The sequence below is a fragment of the Lates calcarifer genome, linkage group LG16_LG22 (assembly GCF_001640805.2).
Source record: "Lates calcarifer isolate ASB-BC8 linkage group LG16_LG22, TLL_Latcal_v3, whole genome shotgun sequence".
Lineage (NCBI taxonomy): Eukaryota > Metazoa > Chordata > Actinopteri > Centropomidae > Lates > Lates calcarifer.
In genome coordinates, this window is record NC_066848.1 from 3279282 (window position 1) to 3301551 (window position 22270).

Consider the following 22270-nt stretch of genomic DNA (forward strand, 5'->3'; position numbering starts at 1 on the left):
GAGGGAGATCATGTTTTCACGCTGGATACAAACAAAGTGTGTTCATCAGCTGCCAGTTGATGCAGATTATGTGTTTTCTGTACAAACGTTGCGCTCCAAAGTCCTTCCTAGTCATTAACTCTGACTAATAGACTCAGCTCTGTGGACAAGTCTGTGTATCAGGGGCCAATTAGATCCTAATTCCCCATGCAGCAGCCACAGAGCTACTGTAGTTAGTGTCCATAGAGACAGGTGTGTGTTTGTGTGCGCAGAGCATGTGTGTTTTTAGCTGTCTCTGTGCAGCTTTTGGGCTGAATCACTTAGCTCTGTGATGTACCCTCTTATTAACTTCCATTTTGAAGGGTTCTTTGAATTAGCCAAACAAACATGCTCGTGCACTCCAGCCTGAGGAGAGGATTTATACTCTGCTTCAAATGCTCTAATAGTATTCTCTATGTGTGTGCTCATGTGTTGCTTGTGAACACACATCTATAAGAATAAAACTCGACACTGTTGAAGGCTACTTTTTAAATATACTGTATTAGCTTAGAAAGCTCTTATTAAGGGATATTAAGATCACTCAACTTCCAGTCTTTCTCTGTCCATCTCGTGCTTGCTTTCTTTTTTCTCAGTGTGACTGCGTACAGTCTACTGCCCATTTTAATGTGTATTTAAAGTCCTGCTCTCTTTATCAATGCAACCAAGACAAAACTTGTGTATTGTTTTAATGTAGATGATAAACAAATTGATTTTGTTTTGTTACCAGATCACCACCAGAGGCTGTGAGACATCAGAGATGACTTTGCGTCGGAATGGCCTCGGACAGCTCGGTTTCCACGTCAACTTCGAGGGCATCGTGGCCGACGTGGAGCCCTTTGGCTTTGCCTGGAAGGCAGGGCTGAGGCAGGGCAGCCGACTGGTGGAGATCTGCAAAGTGGCTGTCGCTACTCTCACCCATGAGCAAATGATTGACCTGCTGCGCACCTCCGTCACTGTCAAAGTGGTCATAATCCAGCCTCATGAAGACGGCACCCCACGAAGGTAATTCCTCCCCGTTTTCTAAAGATCCTTACCGAACTTGCAGACTTCCTCTTGTCGCTGAATTCAGGCTGTTGCACTGTGGTTAGTGAGGCAGAGAAGCAGGTGCTCCTCAAAAATGTATGAAGTCGCAACAGTAGAAATTTATTTTTCTCATTTTTCCATGCAGCTGGGGCAAATTAGCTTGACATTTGCTCTTATATTTGAGATGATTAGCATAAAGAAATGCTTACATCCAGTTTTTGTTGCACCAGGGTTGATGTTGTTCTCTGCTGATTTCTCTGGAGAGGAGACTCTCTTTGTATTGATGTGGCTTTGTTGCGAGAGAAAGCTCCAGCAGGGCTGTAGAGTCACGCAGACACGGACAGTCAGCGTTTCTCACTAATGATAATGAGAGGAGCATTTTGATTAATGGCTCAACTCTCGCTGCCTTTGTCTGACAGCTCACATTTGCAGATTGCTTTTTTCCAACCTCACCCAATCTTCTATTCAGCAATTAGGATGGGAGTGTTTGGCTTTTTAGGGACACACACCCATAGGGAGACTCCATCGTCCCCGTAATGAAAAGAGAGAAGCATATTTCAAACGATCTTTTGTGACAGGAAGAGATGAAGGTCTGTGTAGAATGCTTGTTCTGAGAGCACATCTGCTTGTTTTGTCTGCGAGACACAGACAGTCCTGTGAAATCATACCCATCACTCTTTCACACTCACATTTTCAACATCTTTGTTTTGCTTCAGGCTGACAGATTTGTGTAGCAGCAAATGCTGTCTCCACTTTCTCACAGATAACCACATTCAGAAGTGTGCAGAGAGAATACCTTAATCATATTTTCTTTTTGCAACGTTGCTGCTAATGCTTATGTTATTAGCTAATTGCTAAAATTAAAATCCTGTGGGCGACAACAATTAATGAATTGCAATGTATATATATTCTGTTTGTTTATTAGTTAACCCTTTTCTAAACAGATGAATAGAATAAATATTCTGAATGAAAATGATCTTAAACAGCTGTGTGTATATGTGTGTCAAAGACTGGATAGTAGTCACATGTTTAGCTGCTTTTCAACTTTGCGTTCTGGTCTGGCAACAGAGGAGTAACATATTTGCTCCCCCAGATGGTGGGCTAACATGCCTCGTCTGTGAATCCAACACAGCAGCCTCTCTGGCAGAACCGACGTCTAATCCTCTTACCACGATCTGTGATGATACATGATGATACAATCATAATCGCAGTTCAGGGAAGCAGAAAGCAGACAAAACAAACATCTTCCAAAACTGGTTCTGTGTCGACAAACGCGTGTCTCGCTCTCTGGAGATGTGGTCACAGGATGGAGGATTCGGTAAATGGATCTTTTGGCATGGTGTCTGTGCCAGTGGAAGACATCTGGCTTGGTTTGAGTGACACCACTGAAGCCTGTTGAGGTACTTTAGACAGCCAATAAGAGATGTTTTGAAAATACACAAGTAGTAGCAGAAGTATGCATTATATCATCCTGTATGTCCTTAATGGGTGGTATGATGCATTGCAGGCTGAGTTTGACCCATATATGGCGTTTACTAACAGATGCACATGGCAGATTAGTTGGTATTACAGTACAAGACCATACTGGTCAGTGCTGCTTAGATCTACTGGGAGATTTCTCCGTCTTACTGAAATAGTTTCTCATCGCCGTCCCATGAGAACCAAAGGGCTTCATCTCGGGTCCTGTGAATTTTCTCCCAAGGCTCCGACAAATCGAGAGGTGAGAGGTCAGGTGAAGAATCTCAAGGGCCCTCAACTCTTTTCGCTGCTGCATCTTTTGAGTTGCTTAAGTGTTGCAGTCAACAATAAGTGCTCCAGTTTCTCCACTATTATCTCAAAGGAAAGGAATTCAGCAGGGGCCCGAAGGCCCCAGTCAGTCCCCTGTGGCCAGAGAGAGGGGGTTAGTCTAACAACAATGGACAAGAGTCTCATGACCTCCAGACAATGTACCCTGGCTCCACACTGCTACTATGACAAGTAAAAAATGTTTTTATAAGCACATGTTGGACCTAGACAGAGAGTGTTTCCTCTTTACTGTTTTTAAATACTCAGACAATTATTTATTAACTGTGTGATTCCTCCAGATTCTTTGAGGACGGATGGTGTCATTTGGCTGAGTGAAGTGACTGAAAAAGGAGCATTTAGACCACTGTGTAGCACTGTTTTGTGGCAAACCTCCTGAAGCTGTTTTTGCCTTAAACGGTTTTACCCCGCTCAGTCTGAAGCCAGAGGAGATATGGCTCTAATATTAGCCTTACCTAGTACTGTATTTATTTACACTGGAGGCAGGATGTGGTTTTAGCCCAGTGCAATACCAGGGGCTTTTCCATCATCACTCTGGAAAGCTTTAAACAAGTTCAACATGTTAGCCTTGGATCAAACTAATGAGAAAAAGATGAAAAAGATTAGTCTTTGAAACAGGAATGCGATGTACAGAACATGGCGGTGATTGTATGTTTTGGTATATGGTCATCAGAGATGTTAGAGTAAACAAAAGGATCAGTACATTATGGACTAAAAGAGATGATTACTACAAGACGCACAAACCATAACCGAAACAAAAAGCAACTGTATCATTCTTTCAAGTGTTTTAACATGTTGTACATTTAAGGTTTTTATCACAAAGATTTATGTTTGAGATTGTGGGTAACCTGAAATTAAGTGGGTTCAACCTGCACCAGACCCCTGCTGATAATGAGTATTGCCTGTGACATTCAGAGGGCCACTTGTGACCTTTCCTTTGAAGTGTCATCAGACTTGTCATCATGGATTCTCATCTGGACCGAAGTTAAGCCGGATTTCTCACTTCCCATGCCGACACCCTGTGAAAGAGAGCGCCGCTAAACCAAAACCCAGAGAACCTGCATCACAAATTGCTCAGCCTTAATCCCCCCCACACATTCTTTTCCTTTAGATCAGTTTGCAAAGAAACGCTCTTTTCTTCTTTCTTTCTTTCTTTTTTTAACCTACACACATTTGAGCACACCTTATTTAATGAACCTCTTGACAACGGTCTGCAAAGGGCTGGTGGAGGTCTCAACCTCTGTGGCTCTTTGCTGTGACATGGACTCTGACTGTGGGAATGGATTAGCATGTCCCTCAGTCGCCCGCCATGTCATTAGAGTGACAGCTCTCTGACTCAGGTCTAAGGTCCTGTTGTCACACTGATCTATTGTAATTCGTTAAGAGCCAATGGCTGAAGGAGCTGATTGTTCACCTCTGACAGGCCAATAACTGAGCTGCACTCTTATTTACCTGGAAGTGAGCAATGATGTTATTTTAGTAACGTTACGTCAAGTTGTGGCGATTGTGTTGTCAAATTATTTCCTCCGATACGTCAGACATAGCTGTGTTTTTAGTTGACTGGATGTTAGTTTTAAGTTGTGGATGTTCTCCTGCTCTACAAGCTTATGTAGGCCATTGTGGTGTAATTTATAGCCCCTCACATTAAGCTGGAAGTGTGGAGCAGCACTTCTTGGTGGAATCAAGAGGAAGCAGACAGTATTATTTCTCTCCTCTCCTTATGGCTGGGCTGGTTGTGTGTGACAGCCTCTCGTCCAGCACCAGCCTCCAGCTCAGGTTTACCCGTTGACCAAACACTGGTTTCCTGCTGTTCCTCCATGATTTATACACAGAGAGTTCCCCCCTATACATTACAAACAAGAAGCACATTCCACATACATCAAGCTAATACGATGGGCGTTTCCACTTCCAGCAGACCTTACAGGGCGCTGTGGAGGAGGAATATTAGGATCATAAGAGAAATTTACTCTGTCAGCTCTTTGTCGTTCTGGTGCAAAAAGCACAGCAAGAGACAACGGCTGAGACCTTTCCTGTTGACAACCTGTTAGCTAGGTTTAGCCTGCGCAGGGACTAATGATGTGTGGCAACCTGGCATGACCACACACACACACACACACACACAGTTAATCAAGGTGATAAGTTGGTTAGCAGCCTTGTTACAAAACCAATTGACCATCAGTCGAGGATTTCACACTCTTGTTAGAATCCTTTTCTTCTGACACCTTTTCTTTGAAGATCTCAGGGGGAACGATTGTAATGGGATAATGATTCTACCTGTTAAATCGCTTGTCTATGAGCTCAGCTGTATATACATTAGCTTCACCCAACAAGATTAATTCCTTTCACATGTACAAACGTGGCTGTAATGCCACTCATTACTCTCACTGTCCCATATATCAGACCAGTGATGCATGCTGCCGACATACAGCAGATGAATTATGTAAACTGTGAGATGTGGAAGATGTAGAGCATTTCATTGACAGCCCTTCATCACAGATGAGGCCAGCCTGGCATTGACCAGATGTGAGAGACATGTGACAAGTGAAGGATGATCTTCTAGTTAGATCTTGTAACACCCACAGCTCTGGTGGGAAGCTGGCTGTAAACAGCCCAGCCACCCATGGCCCAGTTTGATGAAAGGGTCTCTCTGAGAGGGATTACTCGCCCCCTCCACCGCAGCCTTTGCAATCAGCCAGCGCACCCTCCTCAAGCCCCGCTGTGTGTACATGTAGGACCACAGCAAAGTATACACAGCCCCCCAACCCCCTAACTCCCCACCAGTGGATCCCGGAAAATCGACTTTGGAGGGGGAGGGCAGTGTAATCATTAGGGTCATGCTTGAGATGCTTTTGGAGAGCTAGCAGAGCGCCCAGGCTGTTTAACCCCGACCCACCATCCTGTAACCCCCCCCCTGACGTCCCTCCAAACATACACACCAATCCTCCATCCCAGCCCCAAAGATTAATGTTGCATGAAATGGCATCACAGGCTTCGTCCATCCCAGAGATCTTCAGTGTTGTTAGCAGTAATGGGATGGAGATGGACAGAGGAAAAGCCTCCTGCTCAGAGGAGACCTATTTTTGATCAAGTGGCAAGCTGAGACTTTCGGTTCTGTTAAAACAGGCTGCTGTTTTCTAAGTATCTCTGATGTGCTTGTGAACCCTCAGTGTGCACATTCAAATGTCTGCGTGTCCCTGTGTGTGTGTTTATTGTTGTCCATGTACGCTATATCTAGATGTCTGCCTCTGGCTAAATATTTCTGACAGCATTAGTGTGTTTTGGTGTCGTCATGGCAACAGAGAGGACCCCCCCCCCTCCCCATTTTTTTTTTTTTTTTTACTGTAGACATCAGGGACATCAGTTTTATACAGTTATAACGCACAAGCTTGGTAATGCAACAGCAAAATGTTACTGAATTGTCAATTTAATGGACTGAAACCATAATAAAACATGTAATGTAATGCAATGTAAAAGCATAATGTTATTGCATTACCAATAATCACAGGGTATGTGGATTAATGCAATAATTATGACTGATAATGAGCTATTAAATTCTTCTCGTTCTTATGATTCATTTGAACATAAATACTGAATTGTAATTTTAAAATTAATTATAGATATATACACACGGCTGAGGTAATAATTGTGGATTAATGTGAAACTGTAACCTAATGGATTACATTACATCAAATTGCTTTGGTCCCAGATTAATCTACTGTGTTCCCCATTGTAATTACTGGTACTATTCAAAAGGACAACTGTAAGATTAAGATGTGAGCTGAGAGTTTAGATACCTGCCATTAAACTAGGCTGTTACTGCTGCCTTTTCATCTCTCATTGCTGACCTTTAACCTCTGTCTCCTCTCCCATCCTGCACCCCTCCTTCTCAGGGGCTGCTCCGAGCTCTACCGCATACCCATGGTGGAGTACAAGGTCGACAGCGAGGGCACGCCCTGCGAGTACAAGACACCCTTCAGGAGAAACACCACCTGGCATCGGGTGCCCACAGCTGGTGGTCAGCCTCTGTCCCGAGGCTCGCCCACGCAGGGCCCCGATCGGCTGCAGTGCCAGCAGATCCTCCAGCAGCATCAGGCAGCGATTCCACGAAGCACCTCCTTTGACAGGAAGTTGCCCGATGGATCCAGGTGAACTGTTTTTCCTCTCACTTGTTTTCCTCTGCCCAGAGCTGTTTATATGAAATCAAGAAAACTCCCACTCCTTACCAGACAGGTTAAAAACAACAGCAGAGAACTATAATTTAGTTGGTAAAGGTGATGCCTTGTTTAGAGTGATGTGGTGACGCCAACGTTGCATCAGAAACGATATCGCCAGACTATAAAAGACTGTGAATTTACATCATGAAAGAAATGTCACATCTTATTCAGCTAGAAACTAAAAACTTTCATTTTTTATCTTTTATGAGACTGAAAATCTCACATTAAGATAAGATCGCAGCAACATTATTTACAGTGATTGCAAAAATTGAACAAAACTAATTAAGATATTAATGCTTTTAAGACATTTTTGGAAGTCAAGCTTTCTATTCAAGGTTTTTCAGAAAGCCAGGCAGAACAAAGCCTGCGATCAAACGTCATGATGCACAAAAGATCCAATCCTTTTTGAGATCAAATCTTTGAACTCTCAGCCTTTCTCATTTAGAAAAGAGCCACAGTAACACTTTGAGCGGCTGTTATTTTGTTCAGTTATTTGCATATATATAAATGGGACATTTTAGTCCAATGAATTCACGGCCTCTCTTTCATCTCCCTTTGGATGATAAGGCCACACTCAGACTTTGTTCCTGTCCTAGGCGGTGTTTCTTTTGGACATCTCCATTGAGCCATGTAAAGTAGTGATTTGTTCGTTCTAATGAAACCCCTGCAGTCATGATAACCTTTCCAGTGTGTCACACCGACCCCCCCTGGTGTTGCCTGTACTGACTATACTGGGATAATGGCCGCCTTCTCTGCCTAATCAGAGCTCCTGGCGGTGGGAGCACTCCATTCTCCTTCGCTCCTTTTCTTTCTCTCTCTCCCTCCCTCTTCCTGCACCCTGCCGAGGAGGAGGTGATGGGGACACTGACACGGCTCAGCTCATCTCATCCAATTACTACAGAAACAAAGAGAGTGCTCTTCCTGGACCACGATATGTAGCACCCCAGAGGGAGCGGGAGTGGAGGAGGGGGGATGAAGGAGTCATAGACTGAAGAGGGTAGAAGGGAGGGAGGGAGGGAGAATATTATTACAGTCTCATACTCTAGAAAAATGAATAAACATGAAGCTTAATTGATTAAAAAACAAAAAAGTTAGCATGTAACATATGCATGTAGCTTACACATGTAGTGGTTACTTTAGAGAAGGGAAAGTAAATAGTTTATAGCCGTTGCTTTCAACCAGCACATTATGTGCCGTAATTGAAAAGGCATGAAAACTATCTAACAAGCAGAGAAGTCTAAACTGTTAAAATGAACTGATAAAAGATTGAAATAGAGAACTAAAAGTAATGGATGAACAACTGACAGTGAATAGATGGCTAAAAATAATTCACAAAAGGTGAAATAGACGGTTAAATTAACAGAAAAACACTGAAATCGTTAGCCAAGAAATCGATAACAGAAGCAGAATTATGGATAAAAAGTCAAAACAGTTTGTGTTAAAGCAACATAAACAATGACACTCATGTGATATATTTAGAATATGGCAGGTGTCAGGTGTCTGTCAGGGCTGTGGGGGATGTCTGGCAAAGAAAATCGGCACCCACTGGTCTATAGGACACATATGAGTCTTTATTGCTCAGATAAAGCCTCATCCCATCCTCTTAGAGCAGAATCCAGATTTGGCACTGTAAAATATGACACCTACTATGCAGCCAACTGAGACTGACCGCTAATCTCTGCAGCCTTAAATGTTATTTCAGTGCAGAGAGAAAAATGACATTCAGAAACCCTCCTCCCCCCCTTCCCCCCACTCAAGAACTTTACATTATGTCAATGGAGGAAAAGGAGAACAAAAAGCAGCTGCTGCTGTTTTACGTTAAAGTGCCTGGACCCGGCCGAGGAGACTAACACTTCAGCCAAGGAGGAAATGTAGTGATCTGGCCAAAGCGCTCGATGATGTGTGCCGCGATTGAGTTACTGACAGTTTAGTGAGTTTCCCATGGAGGTCTAAACAAAGGAACCTGATGACAAAGCAGAAAGGGCTGATGCAAAGAATTTGTCAGCTTCTGGATGGACATTTATATCGTGATTTTGGAATTATAAGGTTCCACTGGATTGTTTTTGTTAGATTTATCTGCACATTCCCTGTCTTTGGATGTTGCTTTATGCATGTGAGGAATCAAATTAATAAAGACCCAGTCCTTTATAAACAAATATATAAGCACAAAAAGAAGAAGCAGCAGATATGAACAGTATAGAATTTGCAGCGAGAGACTGGAGACTTAATGTGAAAGCCATCCTGCCTATGTTATTGCAGTCTTCTTTCCATCTGGTCATCTAACCTACTTTGGTGTATTTGGTGTTAAAAGGAAGGCCTCTGGGCAGCAGACATAACTTGAATCCAGTGTTTATTTTTCACTCCAGACCGTACTCCGCAAGTTTTCACTGGCCAGGCGAAAGTAAGCAAAGAAACCTCTTGTCTCAAGATATTAAGTCAGGTCAGGGCTTATTGGAAGACAGTGAAATAGAGGAGGTTGAGCTGAGATAACAGGCAAAGTCAAAGGAGGTAAATGACTAAACTTTATGAACAGATCACATGTGAGTGGATAGTTCAGGAGCAGAGTCAAGTTTGTGTTTCTTTGCAGAAATCTCAAGCATCCTCTTACATTCAGAAGCCACCTCTGCCTTCACTCTCGGGGATTCGCCATCTGGATTCCTCAGTGAAGCTTATTACCATAACTAATCTCTTTTTCTGTTTGTCTTTGGAGAACAAGACACCTTCTCCTTCGCTGACAGTTCTGACATTTTCTTAGAGATTTTCCACGGTGCTCACATGCACGGGACTATTCTCTGGAGTGACACCCTATAATATAGTTATTAACACTGGACAAAGACGGAGGGAATGTTCGTTGAGAAGTTTCAGCTTCTAGAGAGTCTGTACAGATAAAATAGTGCTGAATTATTATAGTATCAATTACTACAACTAATCTTTTAACTCATTTATTAAGTGTGGTGGCCATTTTTCACTGCTTTCTGACATTTTGTAGACAATCAAGCAATTAGATGCAGCCCAAAATATTTTATTATTTAATATATTTGACCATCTCCTCAGTGTGTTTAATGCTTGTATATCTTCTACTCCTCTGTTTCTGCAGGACAATGCAGGATATGGAGAACCCCCAGGTCACCTCATGTAACAAAGGAGACCAGCACTACCGCAGCTCCCCCAGCAACCAGTCCTCCTCCAGTGATCCAGGACCGTGTGGCAGCAGCACCTGGTCCCAGCAGCCTGGATACGATGGGTACGAGGCCACAGCAGTGTTACTTTTTTCCCTTGAAAAAGCCTCTAAGTAGTCCCTCCAGGATTATGTGGTTTTGCAGTAATGAATGCAGCTACAATCAGTCCCAGCACTATTTCTGAGAACTTGCAATTTTGCAAAATGACAGCAATTTTTCCACATGAAATGACCAAATCATCAACGCACTTTTGGCCCGTTGTTACACTATTTTGCAGGGATTGAGCCAACGAAACAATAAAATTATGCCTGCCATGGCCTAATACCACATCCAGACCTTAAAAGAGAGAAGATGATGGAGGGTGATGAGTTTCATGTATGAGATTATTATAGTTTCCATTCAATCATCCCAAAGCCTTGGTTTCATGATTTCATTCAGAAGAACATGAAGGTCAGCTCAGACATAAATGGGCACTTTGTAAATTAAACCATACACTTTTATAGCCATTAAAGATCCAAGCCAAGTGCAGTATTTTTTCATTGTTATAACTTTGAGCACATCTTCCTTCCTGTGTTCAGGAGATTCAAAAAGGACGAGCACTTAAGTATAATAGGAAGTGATTATAAAGAATTCTTTCTTGTCCATCAGTATTTCTTACTGCGACTCAAGTGCCACTTAAGCAAACTATGGTGCAATTTTGGAGGAAGCCACTGAAAAGATTCTTTTTGTTAAATATAACCAGAAAAAATGAAGTTCTGCAGAGAGCATAAGACAGCCATTTGAGCAGATGGAGGCCTTGTAGCTTCAGCCAACCTGACTGCAGCCACCACATTTTCTTTTTGTCTTCAAAATTTTCCAGTCAATGTGTTTTCTCCCCTTCTGCAGCCCTTATCAATCCAGATCTCTCTGCAATATTCTGCTCTTTTTCCTACTTTCAATCATAAAATACTTTGCAGGGCTGCACAGGCTTCAGTCTGCACGGGCGTAACATCTGTCAGACTGAGTCTTGTACATGAGCAGAATCCATCAGAGACCATTGTCTGCCTGTAAGTGGTTACAGACCATGACAAGCGGCTTAGCTCCTCACTGCTGCCTTTCTGTCAGAGGCCTCAAAAGTGCACTGAACTCTGAGGGATCACCGTGACCTGTCAGAGCTGCCACGATGCGGAACAACACACATGTTGACTAGCCCACTGATCTCCAGTTAGTCCAGAGTCTTTGTTGAAGATCATGAGACACCGCGGCCTCTGTTCATGTGCTGTAACCTTTATTAGCTCTTTAAGGTTTAATTAAGACCCGCATTGAAAAATTTGCTGCTCTTTCCCTTTTGTCAAGAGCGAGAGAGCGCCTGGCATGCCAAGGCGAATGAAAGGAGGTCTCTTGTCAGCGTTGTCTGGCAGCTTCTTTATTCTATTATAAGCTCAAGTGATTCGACCTTAAATGATCTTGAGCTAATTGCTGTACGCGAATCTGTTGAAACCTTTCTCTGACTAGAATACAGAGCTCAGTCTGTAGACAGAAAATAATTTACAGCCCATTTTTCCTCCTCTTTTCTTTCTGCAGATGTCCCTCCCCTATCCTCCATGAGCGTGCGGGGGACATCCAGGGGGGAGATGGGGAGATCCACAGGGAGAGAGAGCCCACTCTTGAGAGGACCAGATCTGCAGGTGAGTCTGTTTTCTTTCATTTAGGTACAAAGAATGTTTGGAAATATATTTTTTAAATGCATTTGACCCAGGGCTTTCATCACATGCACTCATTGTGATTTATGCTGTCTGTTCATACCTGCTACTTCTCTACACTCACCCTATTCTTCTTGGTGCACAGAGGCCAAGTGGCACATCCCCTCCACCAAGATCCTGAACCCTCTGAAGCAAAGAGAAGGAGGAAAAGACTCGCCCAACAAGCTGTCCAGGGTAAATCTCTGACCTACTTTCCTTTCAGTTTGACACAAGCTGCCCAAGTAACATTTAATGGAAGTGTTTTGAAAAATTCTTTGTCGACTTGCTTTGAGGTCCACGATGTTTGAAAGTTTAATGCAGCCTCTGCGGTATGTGTTCTGTGTTTGGAGTAGAGTGTTTTGCTCTGCTTAACTCTGCACTGTCAGACCTGGTTTACCCCACGTCGTTACTCGAATCGGGGTGAGGTCAGATTGCCCTTGTTTGTGGGCTTTGCAGCAATCAGCAGCTCAATCGGGGTGTTCAACCTCATGTCGTCCCCTCTAGCCACTCTTCGCAAGTATCACTTTCTCTTCATCAGCTTGCTAACGGGCGTCTCATCTCATCACCATTTGTGGTTGTCTCACACTTTTCTAGGACACATTTTCCTAGAAGGTTGAATATATTAAGTGTTTCAGCTTCTCATTTTCCCCTTTCTCTATATCCCCCATCATCTCATTTATCTTTTTTTTTGGCCCATACACCATCTCTCTTTCCTTTCTCCTTTGATGCTGGAGGCTGGCACGTACAGCTAACATCTTCTTTCAGTTCTTTCAGCCCGTGTTACATTAACCCGGGCCACTGGATGAAAATTCAAACCATTCTCTTGGCACTGTATGTCCCTAATGCACAGAGCTTGTTTTTTTTCATATCAGAGTCACTCTTTTTGATGTGATGTGATTTATGTTGCTTCCATGATTTAGCAATGTTTAGCATAGCATAATGAAGACCGCAGGATCACAATCCTGAGGTCAGAGTTTATATCCTCTAATTAAGCATTGCTGTTAACCCTGTTCGCTAGAGGCTGGTTTTTGGGTCAACAAATTGATTTTTAAGGCTGCTGATCTACACTGAAGCTAAGTTGGCCTGACTTAGCTTGATGATGGCCCAGATCATGTGGATTTATCATACGAGTACCAGAACTTCAGAGGTCACGAACAAAGTGTGTGACATTCAGCATACTCTATTTATATTTCTTCCTGTTACTGTCAACTGGCCTGACATTATTGTAGGCCTCAAGAAAACTAGCTGTCGCCTCAGTCAGGGGCACATGAACATGTGATGTAGCCTGATGGGTGAACCCCTCCCGTCTGGTGTGCCAAGCAAGTTTAAAACAACCGTAAGAATTATTTGCAGCTGCTGTTTGGCCTCGTCTGATTTACTGTACTTCTGTCTCCTTCACCCCTCTCTCTCTCTCCCTCTCCCTCTCTCTCTCTGTCTCTGTCTCTGTACCAGGCGGGTGATAAAAACTCAAGCCACTCAAGTAGCAACACCCTCTCAAGCAACGCCTCCAGCAACAGCGACGATAAGCACTTTGGCTCTGGAGACTTGATGGACCCGGAGATTCTGGGCCTCACTTACATCAAAGGGGCGTCAACAGACAGCGGCATCGACACTAATCCCTGCGTGGCCCCCGGGGCCCGGGTGCTGCTGCAGGGCAGAATGGGGGAGCAGGGGCACCCCTGGGTGTCGGAGCACCATGAGGACGGGGCGTCAGAAGAGGATCACGGGAAGTTGTATTTACCACAGGGCTACGCCTCTGCCATTATGTCTAGTCATGTGACGGAGGGCAGCATTGGAGACTTGAGCGAGATCTCATCCCATTCAAGGTACAGTGCACAGACAACTGGTGTATTTTATTGATTTTTTCCTTCTAAATGGACGGTTAAATGTGTGATTTCCAGTTGTTTTAGCATCAAAAACTGCTGTTTAGGAGCACTCAGTGTTTGGATCAAACTAAAGGAAAACCTCGAATGAATAAGTGGAGATGTTCACAGCCAACAGGGGATAAAATCATATGCTACGGCCTTTGTAATAAGGGGTTCTATGCCCCGAAGCATCGAGGCTGTGGAGACTTACTGTGGTTGTTCCTTTAATTTTCACCCATCTGTACACTGTGACTAATGTCAGTGGTGACTCTGTGATGTGTTTTCTTCTCTATGGGCAAGTACTTTCTGTCGTCGTTTAATTCAAGCGTGTTGGGTAATTGATTTGCCCACTGAGTAAAAGTCAGACTCTTGTCGTGGTATATGGCTCGGAGCACAATCCACAAACATGTGAATGTACATTCACACATACACCGCCGCTGCCACCCTATTCAGTCGATTATCTGTTCTGTTAAACACAGAGACAAACACATAGACAAAAGGGATGGTTGCTGGCTGTCAGCTGACCTTTTCACCCTGCCATGCCCCCCTCATTCCTGACCCACAGCCTGACTCATCCAGCTGTGCTGAAGCTGGTGGGTGGGGCTGCTGTCAGGCTGGAGCAACATGGGGGGTTTCATCACACCACCGTCCAAGTCCTCCTCACCAGACCGGGGCCCATCTGGGAAAGAGGAGGGGTGTCAGAGAGGGTTGGCCCTGAAGCCACTCACAGTCTGTCTCCATGAAATAGAATGGGTATCTATTTGTTTATGCCACACAGGATTATGTTACCACAATCTGTTCAGATCATTGACCTGCTTGGGAGGTGTCAGAACTGTCCACTGCAGGATATCATTCAGAAATGAGGAAGGAACCCATGCCATCACCTTGACCACTCTGATGGTTCCCACCTTTTATGTAATGGTCTTTGACACCAGAGTGTCATCTGAACAAACAGTGAAGCAGCAGGCGCACATTTTGCAGGGTGTGGCCCAGATGGTCATGAATATGGAAACAGAGTATGGAGAGCCTCCAGCTAAAGCCAACTCTGATGTCTCAGGGTATTTTAGGAGAATGTTTTGTGTTTGCTGAAAGTTTTCCAGCAAATAGCACGATGCTAGGACCAAAAAGGAAGTGAGTGTGAGTAAACAAGAGCAGAGACAGACTGAAATGTTAAGAACTGTGCAGCCTTTTCCTTACACTATTTAGACTTTTTTCTTTTAGGATCACAAAAAACATTTTCCCATTTTCCCATAGTTGTATTTAGCACTTGCACTTAGTTTAGTTAAATGTCACTTTTCAACATTTTGAGCTTCAAAAACCAGCTGCAAGTTTCAGCTGCTGACATCTCAAACAGAAATGAAACAGTCTGCATGGCTGGATACCACCAAGAGTGGGTTAGGAAAAAATGTGTCTATGTGATTTGAATGCACTGACCCTTTAATCACATTTGTCAGTTGATATTTAACTGAACAGTGAAAGGACAAAGTTCAGCAGGAATTGGTCACGTGATAGACTGGAAGTGAGTCATCGTTCGATGTAGGCTAGAGGTGAACTAGATGCTGAATGTGGAGGAAATAAGCTCATCCTGTCCAAGCCAACAATCATTATCATTTCTCAACATCTGACCGAGCTCTACTGCTTTTCTCATTTTTTTCATTGTTAATGCTTTTGTTATGTTTTTTTCCCTCTGCTTTTATATTCATTCATTTTGTGGTCTCTTTTGAGTTACATTATGCTTCATCTTTTTGCTGTCTGATCAGTGGCTCACACCACTCTGGCAGTCCCCTGGCCCGTGGGGCCAGATACTGTATGTCCGCTGACTCCTCCAAGGTGTACACCATCCCCCAGACCAGCAGTTCAGGGCCAGGCCCAGAGCCAGAGCCAGGGCCAGATCCGGGGCCCAGCTCAGAGGCCTGTGGACAGACACGGCCAGAGTCTGGTTGCAAACTCCCAGTGAGCATGAAGACGACTGATGATGATGATGATGATGATGATGATGAAGCCCACAGCGCTGAGGGACCTCCCAGCATTTCAGAGTGTGGGTGAGTGTGTGTGAGAAAGACAGCAAGAGAGAGCATGTATGAGAACATCACTAAATATGCATTTATAGTAGGCACACATTAAAGAGTTGGTACAGTTTGGTTTCAGTTCACATGGTTCACATTAAGTTCAATGCTCGCTATCATGCAACGCTTAGATGACACAATTCTGAAGCACGCTAACTGGCCTCATCGGTACGGTTTCTCACACTGTAGAACCGTTTCCTCTCAGACTATTACACTTGTGCCAGACCCATTCCAATACAAGTCCCCCCCCTCCTCCACCAGCCCACCCAGCGTGCATAAACTGGCCTTGATTGAAGCCGACAGCCACAAAATAAATAAGCTCAATGAAGCCGCGGACATAATACACTTGGCACATGTCACTTGTGGTTATTGATCGTTCCCGTGAAGCAGGGTCCCCGTGGACCCTGCCAGGCCGAGCCACTACCAGATCAGCATCTCTGCTGGGAGCCGAGCAACGATCCGCAGACAACAACACACTGCTGTCACACATGCAGCCCAAAGACACCAGCCGCAGAATAGGCCTGTAGAAATATTGCAAAGGAGGAGGGGATGCATGCTCAGCCAGGTTCAGACTGTACACTCTCCTCAGACTATATAGACTGTATCTGTCAGATGATTAAATGGTCTGCTGTAGAAAGCAGAGAGCCATTGAAACACAGCTTTGATGGTGTGAGCATAGATGTGTGTGTGTGTGCTTGTTCGGTGGTGTTTGCGTGTGGGCTCGGGGCATATTTTGGAGGAGACGATGTGAGATTTGCCCTGGAAGAAACCCCCTGCTCTAGCTCCCAAGTAATTTCATTTAGGCTGTGAAATTTGCCACTTAAGCGCTGTGTGATTGATTGCATGCACTGAAGTCATCTTCTGCCAACTTATGAAAAAGCTCTGTAATTCAGTTATCCTCCCCATTGTTTGTTTATATATTCCTACAGTTTTATTTCATCTTACATAACAGTGCCTCATGATAAATGGCCTAATATTACTCACAGATATTGTTCTAACATAATGAAGTTTCTCTTCCCCCTTTCTAAAAAGTTTTCTCATTTGCTCTAACACTGTGTGTAATGCAGGATGTGTAAAAATGCTCCTAACCTCGGGCTGTTTCTCTCTTGCTTCTGCTTCTTGTTTCAGAGGAGCGGAGAGCTTGTTAGCCTTCCTTCTCAAAATGCTGTCTGAGCGTTCAAGGTACACAGACAAACCCCCGTGGCCCCGATCTGACCCAGCCCAGCCTGCCCCACACACCCCACACCCCATGTTTCTCTTGTACCTGGACCACATCCCCACCCCTCTCTCATGTGCTGGTCCTGGAGGGCAACCAGCTGTGCACCAGTGGCTGTGACATTTCTGCTGTATCTCCTACAGAAACTACTGCTGTGTACTGTCCACCAACACTTCTTCCTCTCAGACCCTGATCCAACATGCTCTCTGAACATTTCTGTTAAAATGCTCTTCAGGATATAAGCAAGTGTGAGCATTAGTGTGTGTTTACATCAACTATTTTTATACCAGTAAAGTCAAGAGGATGTTAGAAGGTCAGATAATTAATCATGCACAGATCCATCATGGCATTTCATGCTGCTTCCCTCCTAAAATCAATCTCTTCTGAACAACATGTTCCCAAATCAGGCGTGTAGCAGTCATGTGCAACCTGACCCTCCTGCTGCTTCTTTGTTTTTTATCTTTCCAGTGAAGTGGAGGCCAGTAACAGTAATTGGCAGGATGACATTAAAATGTGTATACAGTAGAACAGGCAGCAATGTCAAGTTGCATCAAAAAAATCTCTACCCGTCAGCCTTTATTGTATTTTCTCTTTTTGATAAGCCAACGCTTTCTGCCTCAGCCAAGCCTAAAAATAGTTTTTGGTCTTTTTTTGAGTTTCAGGCATCAAAACGTGTGTTAAAAACTGGCGGATAAAAACATACCACCTTTCTTTCACACCCATACTCAAGACCTGCTGTGCTAAAACACCTAGTACACATTGTGTAGGCAATAGAAAAGAATAACCTTTAATTGCAAAGGTCAGGGACTTAGCGTTGTTCCAACCTTCCCGTAATCACGGATCGATCATGTAAGAACAAATTGGACAAGAGCTAAGTCGAGATCCAGTGGGAAAAGAAGGGGTTTTTCCCTTCACTTCTTTGCCTTCGATGCAGCCTCCAGACTAGGGTAATTGTTTTTGAACCGGAGATCTCATGGATAAGTCAAAATGCATCTGGCAGTCACACATGGACATTTGCAGTGCCCGTCTATGTATTTAAGGCTTGGTTGCCATGGTGCCAAAAGCTTAAAACAGGGCAACTCTCAGCAGTAGTGTCTCTAGGTAACCATCTCAGCCAAGCGGTCCCATCGTCTCGCCGTCTACTGTATCCCCTGTGGCCATCTAGCACCCTGCCAACAGCACTCAGTGTGTCATGCTCACAGGCTGCTCTTTTAAAGCAGAGGTCTCACAACCACACGACTTTACCAGCCAGGTCAGTCACATCCTTTCCCAACCAGCACCACCGCCTTCCCAAAGAATCACCCCCCCCCCCCCGATCACCACCACCTCCAAAACAAAACATGTTACCTCTTGTGGGTCCTTCTCCAGCCCTGTCTAACAGCTCTCATGTCTTCTTCTGTTGTTGTCTGAACACTGTAGAGTTCATTGTTTGCACTTGCACTTGTCTCTGGATGTATTTTCTGTCCAAAACCCTCTTTTTTCCTTCCTTTCTACCTCTCACAGTGCTTGGCTGCCTTCTTCACAGTCTCTTTAATCATGAGTTTGGCAGAGTGAGATGGGACTGGGTGGGATTGGAAATAAGTTTTCTTCCCTAGCTCCCTCTCCAACCCTGTTACCCTTCGTTCACCTGACTAGCATGGAGCAGGGAGTCATCCTGATTTTGGCATGCTAAGACGGATCCTCCTGAACCATTTGTGTGATACTGACATTATTTTCTAAATAGCCGGGGCCACCTCTCAACCCAAGCTCTGATGGCTCAAGGCCTCCCTTGCAGGATGTGGCTCGTTCAACCCTTCTGATGAGCTCTGCTCTTCTTTGCCCTCTGTATTGTCCACAGGCAGCTGTATGCACAGGAGACTGCCTGCCGGCTCCAGGCTGCTGAGCGAGATGGAAAATCACTGCAGAGACTTTCAAAAGAAGAGTACCTTAAAATGATGCTGCCCGACAGCCCTCCAGGAGAAGACAGGAGTCGGAAGGTGAGGTCATTTTGACTGACTGACTAGCTAACTTCTGTTTAACTCAAATAAAACCTGTTGAAACTGTGACATAATGATTGATAGCATGATTACATGACATTGTGAGGATCTACTGAAACCCCTAAGGCTATTTTCTCATGCTGACTAACAGCAGTCCTACATACAAGGCCAGAACCAGAGCAGATAACCTCTTGCTGGGAAGCAAGTACAAGCAGGACAAACATCTGCTGCCTATCAGCTGGCCCTGCTGCTGAGCACCACAGCTGATAGTTCTTGTCTCTCCAGACACAAGCCTCTTTCAGTCCCCACTGACTGGCACAGAGTGTTTGGTTAATTTAATTTATAACAGGGGCTGAGTTTGCTCAGTCGGGATGTCATGGATTAAAGGCAGGAAGTTGCAGAGAGTGCATTGATGTTTGATGTTCTTGGGTCCTGCAGACTCTATTAATTGCATCTTGAGTTCCCTGCACTATTCCCCCATCCCCCATCCATTATCTACCAGGAAGGGACCCTAGAGACACACAAATGGGTTATTTTTGGACGCTGCTCAATTCTAATACAAATGCACTTCATCCCTTGAGAAGACAAGCATGTCCTCTGGCACAGGCAGGCCCTGTCTGTCACAAGAAGCAGCAGTGCGCTGATTAGTTTGTCTTACTGTTGTCCACTGGGCTTACAGAATATAAAATATGGTGCTTGCAAGAGAACAGGGAGCGTCAGTGCCTTTCTAAAATGAAAGCAGGTGTATCAGGCCGGCGCTGTGATTTTCCTTCATTTGGTTCTATTTCGTTTCCCGCAGAGAAGGAAGGCGCAGTAGCCAGTACAAAGGTGCACGGTGCTGCCTGTTGGATTCAAAGAGTAGCGTAGTCTTTGTTGTAATCTCACTCTCCAGTCTGATTGAGTGCAATGATACAGTGTGTAGAAAAGCAATCTGGGAGAGCAATGCAAGAGGGAGGGCACAAAGCCAGACACTCCAACCATATACACATCTGATCCCAATGATCACATTCTGTTCTTTTCTGGGAGCTGCTTCGCTGGGACTGCATGTTTTCAATCATCAGCTGGCACGTAAAGGAATCAAATTACAGTAATGACAGTGTTGGGAACATCATTGATTTATTCCTGGTTTAATATAACCTGACTTGCTTAATCTCCTAAGTAATTAAACAGAGTGTACGGTAAAGGTTAATGTGTGTGTCACTTCCGGTAGTCACCCGATGCCATTCTTTGTGTGGGTGAGCAGGTGCAGAGAGATTTTCCTTGCCAGCCGCGGTGTCCGCTGGGGCGCCCTTCCACAGACAGGCAGACTATTGTGTGGCTGACGTAAAGGAAAGGCGCGTTCACAGCTTATTCTCCCACAGCGTTCCTCTTTTGAACCTCCTGTGGGAAAGAAAAAAGCGTTTGAATAGGTGGTTGTCCAACACATCCTCCCAAGTGGCACGTCAAAGGGCTCCAAAGCTGGTTTTTGTCTTTGTTCGATGTGGGCAGGGAGGAAAAAAGTCAGGGAAATAAGGAAAAATATAGGTGGATGTGTCACTGTTGCTTCGACTGATAAGAGCTTTGCTTTGAAAAGAATTCGAACACATTGCAGCCCAAATCAGGCTCAGACTGTTGCCAGCTGAGGTGCATTTAGACACACTGATATATTCAATAATTGTGCCTGTTTGATTAATAAAATATTTTGTGTTTAATGTGCACAGCAGGTTCAGTTAACCAGTGCCAAGATGTGTTCAGGGAGCCTGATTTCAAGCTGTAGATGTAATAAATAGACTGCTTCTGAAAAAACATTAAGCCCTATTGCAAATGGTTTCATTTACCGTGACTCCATTTACTGGAGCTCTAAATCTGTGCTATTTTTGCTTTATATAAGAGAGCAGCAAATCCTGTTTAAAGTTGTTTTGATGAGCGAGAACCTTATGGGGTCTAATCTTGTAAAGTTGGGTGGGAAAACTTGCAATAAGAGACAACCTTGTTAAGTTTAAGCCTCGGAGATGTTCTTTGGAGGCTGTGTATGTATGCAGCTTTGAATTCCATCACATATCTCCACTTTAAAGACGTACTAGATGTTTGTTAAATTCTCACCGTGGGATTTGTGGGGGATCTGTCTTTGAAATGGAGATGGCTGGGTGTTGGCTTGTGGGGGATACCAGTCTAGAGTTGGTTACAGCTGGGAAGCCAAGGGCAGAAATTTACCCATCTGGCCAACTGCCCCGCATATCATTTGTGGCTACTTTTGATGTCACTCCTGCAATATTTATGTAAGCTAAACGGGACAGTGATGGATGGGATTGGTGTTTGTGGTTTTGTGTGTTTAAACAGGGGATCATCTGTCAAAATTCTGGCCACGGTTGTGAAACTCTAGTATCTCTGCAGTGGTATCCTGAGTAATTCTCTGTGCACAGGGGACATCCCCTCAGGACGATGTCGCTTTTCAAACCCTCACAGCTTTTGTGATTGTTCATCATAACCTTGTAGCTCCCTTTTACCCCTGCATTGGCCTCTGTAAGTCTTTAGATGACTTCCCTCTGACTCTAGAGAATACACACAAAGCTTCAAACACAATTTATATAAGTCCTTTATACCTGCAGCTTCACTAAACTGTGTTTATTGGTCTTTGTCTGGCTTGTAAACAAGCAAATGTGCACTGGGTTTATTCACAAATATGACGAGCCCTGCATTAAATCAGCATATAGTAACACTGTGCTCCACTTATTTTACTGACAATCCCTGGATGGCAGCTCGTGCTAGAATTAAGTTAAAGGAGCCTTCCAGTATTTTTCTACCCAGCATATTTCCCATAAATGTGGCCACTATGACTCAGTGGGTCCTGCTAATTACCAACTCATTTTTTGGGGGAGAAGGACTCGAGCAAAACAATGTATTTCTGAGCAACATGACTCATGACACATGAATCATTTCAAATATCTTTTGTTTGAAAGCAAACACAGAAAGTAGAAGTTTCTTTGTTGTTTGTTATTTTAATTTTATAACCATATGATTTGCAAAGAGAGAGGTGTATTTTGATAGAGTTGACAAGATATTACATCCTTTTCTACCCTGTTATTTTCCTCAGAAAACAGTTTAACTGCAGTGAAAGTCAAACTTGCAGACAAATGTGTGTGGATGAATACAGTATGGCAGGATTTTTTAGGTCAGCTGGCAAGTTGATCTGGATGTAGATCCCTCCAT

General features: G+C 44.1%; 1 protein-coding gene across 6 annotated transcripts in view; it reads left to right on the forward strand.

The window, feature by feature from the left end:
- The window catches only part of LOC108885784 (signal-induced proliferation-associated 1-like protein 2), a 77059-nt gene that overhangs the window by 47501 nt on the left and 7288 nt on the right, over positions 1–22270 (forward strand). For 4 of the 6 annotated variants that reach the window (XM_051076493.1, XM_051076495.1, XM_018680246.2 and 1 more), the window contains exons 9-16: positions 746–1020; positions 6735–6989; positions 10156–10302; positions 11801–11904; positions 12065–12153; positions 13411–13784; positions 15584–15865; positions 18943–19081. In XM_051076493.1, the coding sequence (XP_050932450.1) occupies positions 746–1020; positions 6735–6989; positions 10156–10302; positions 11801–11904; positions 12065–12153; positions 13411–13784; positions 15584–15865; positions 18943–19081 (1665 nt within the window). The remainder of the gene's footprint in view (positions 1–745; positions 1021–6734; positions 6990–10155; positions 10303–11800; positions 11905–12064; positions 12154–13410; positions 13785–15583; positions 15866–18942; positions 19082–22270) is intronic. The other 2 variants (XM_018680249.2, XM_018680248.2) reach the window with 2 other exon arrangements.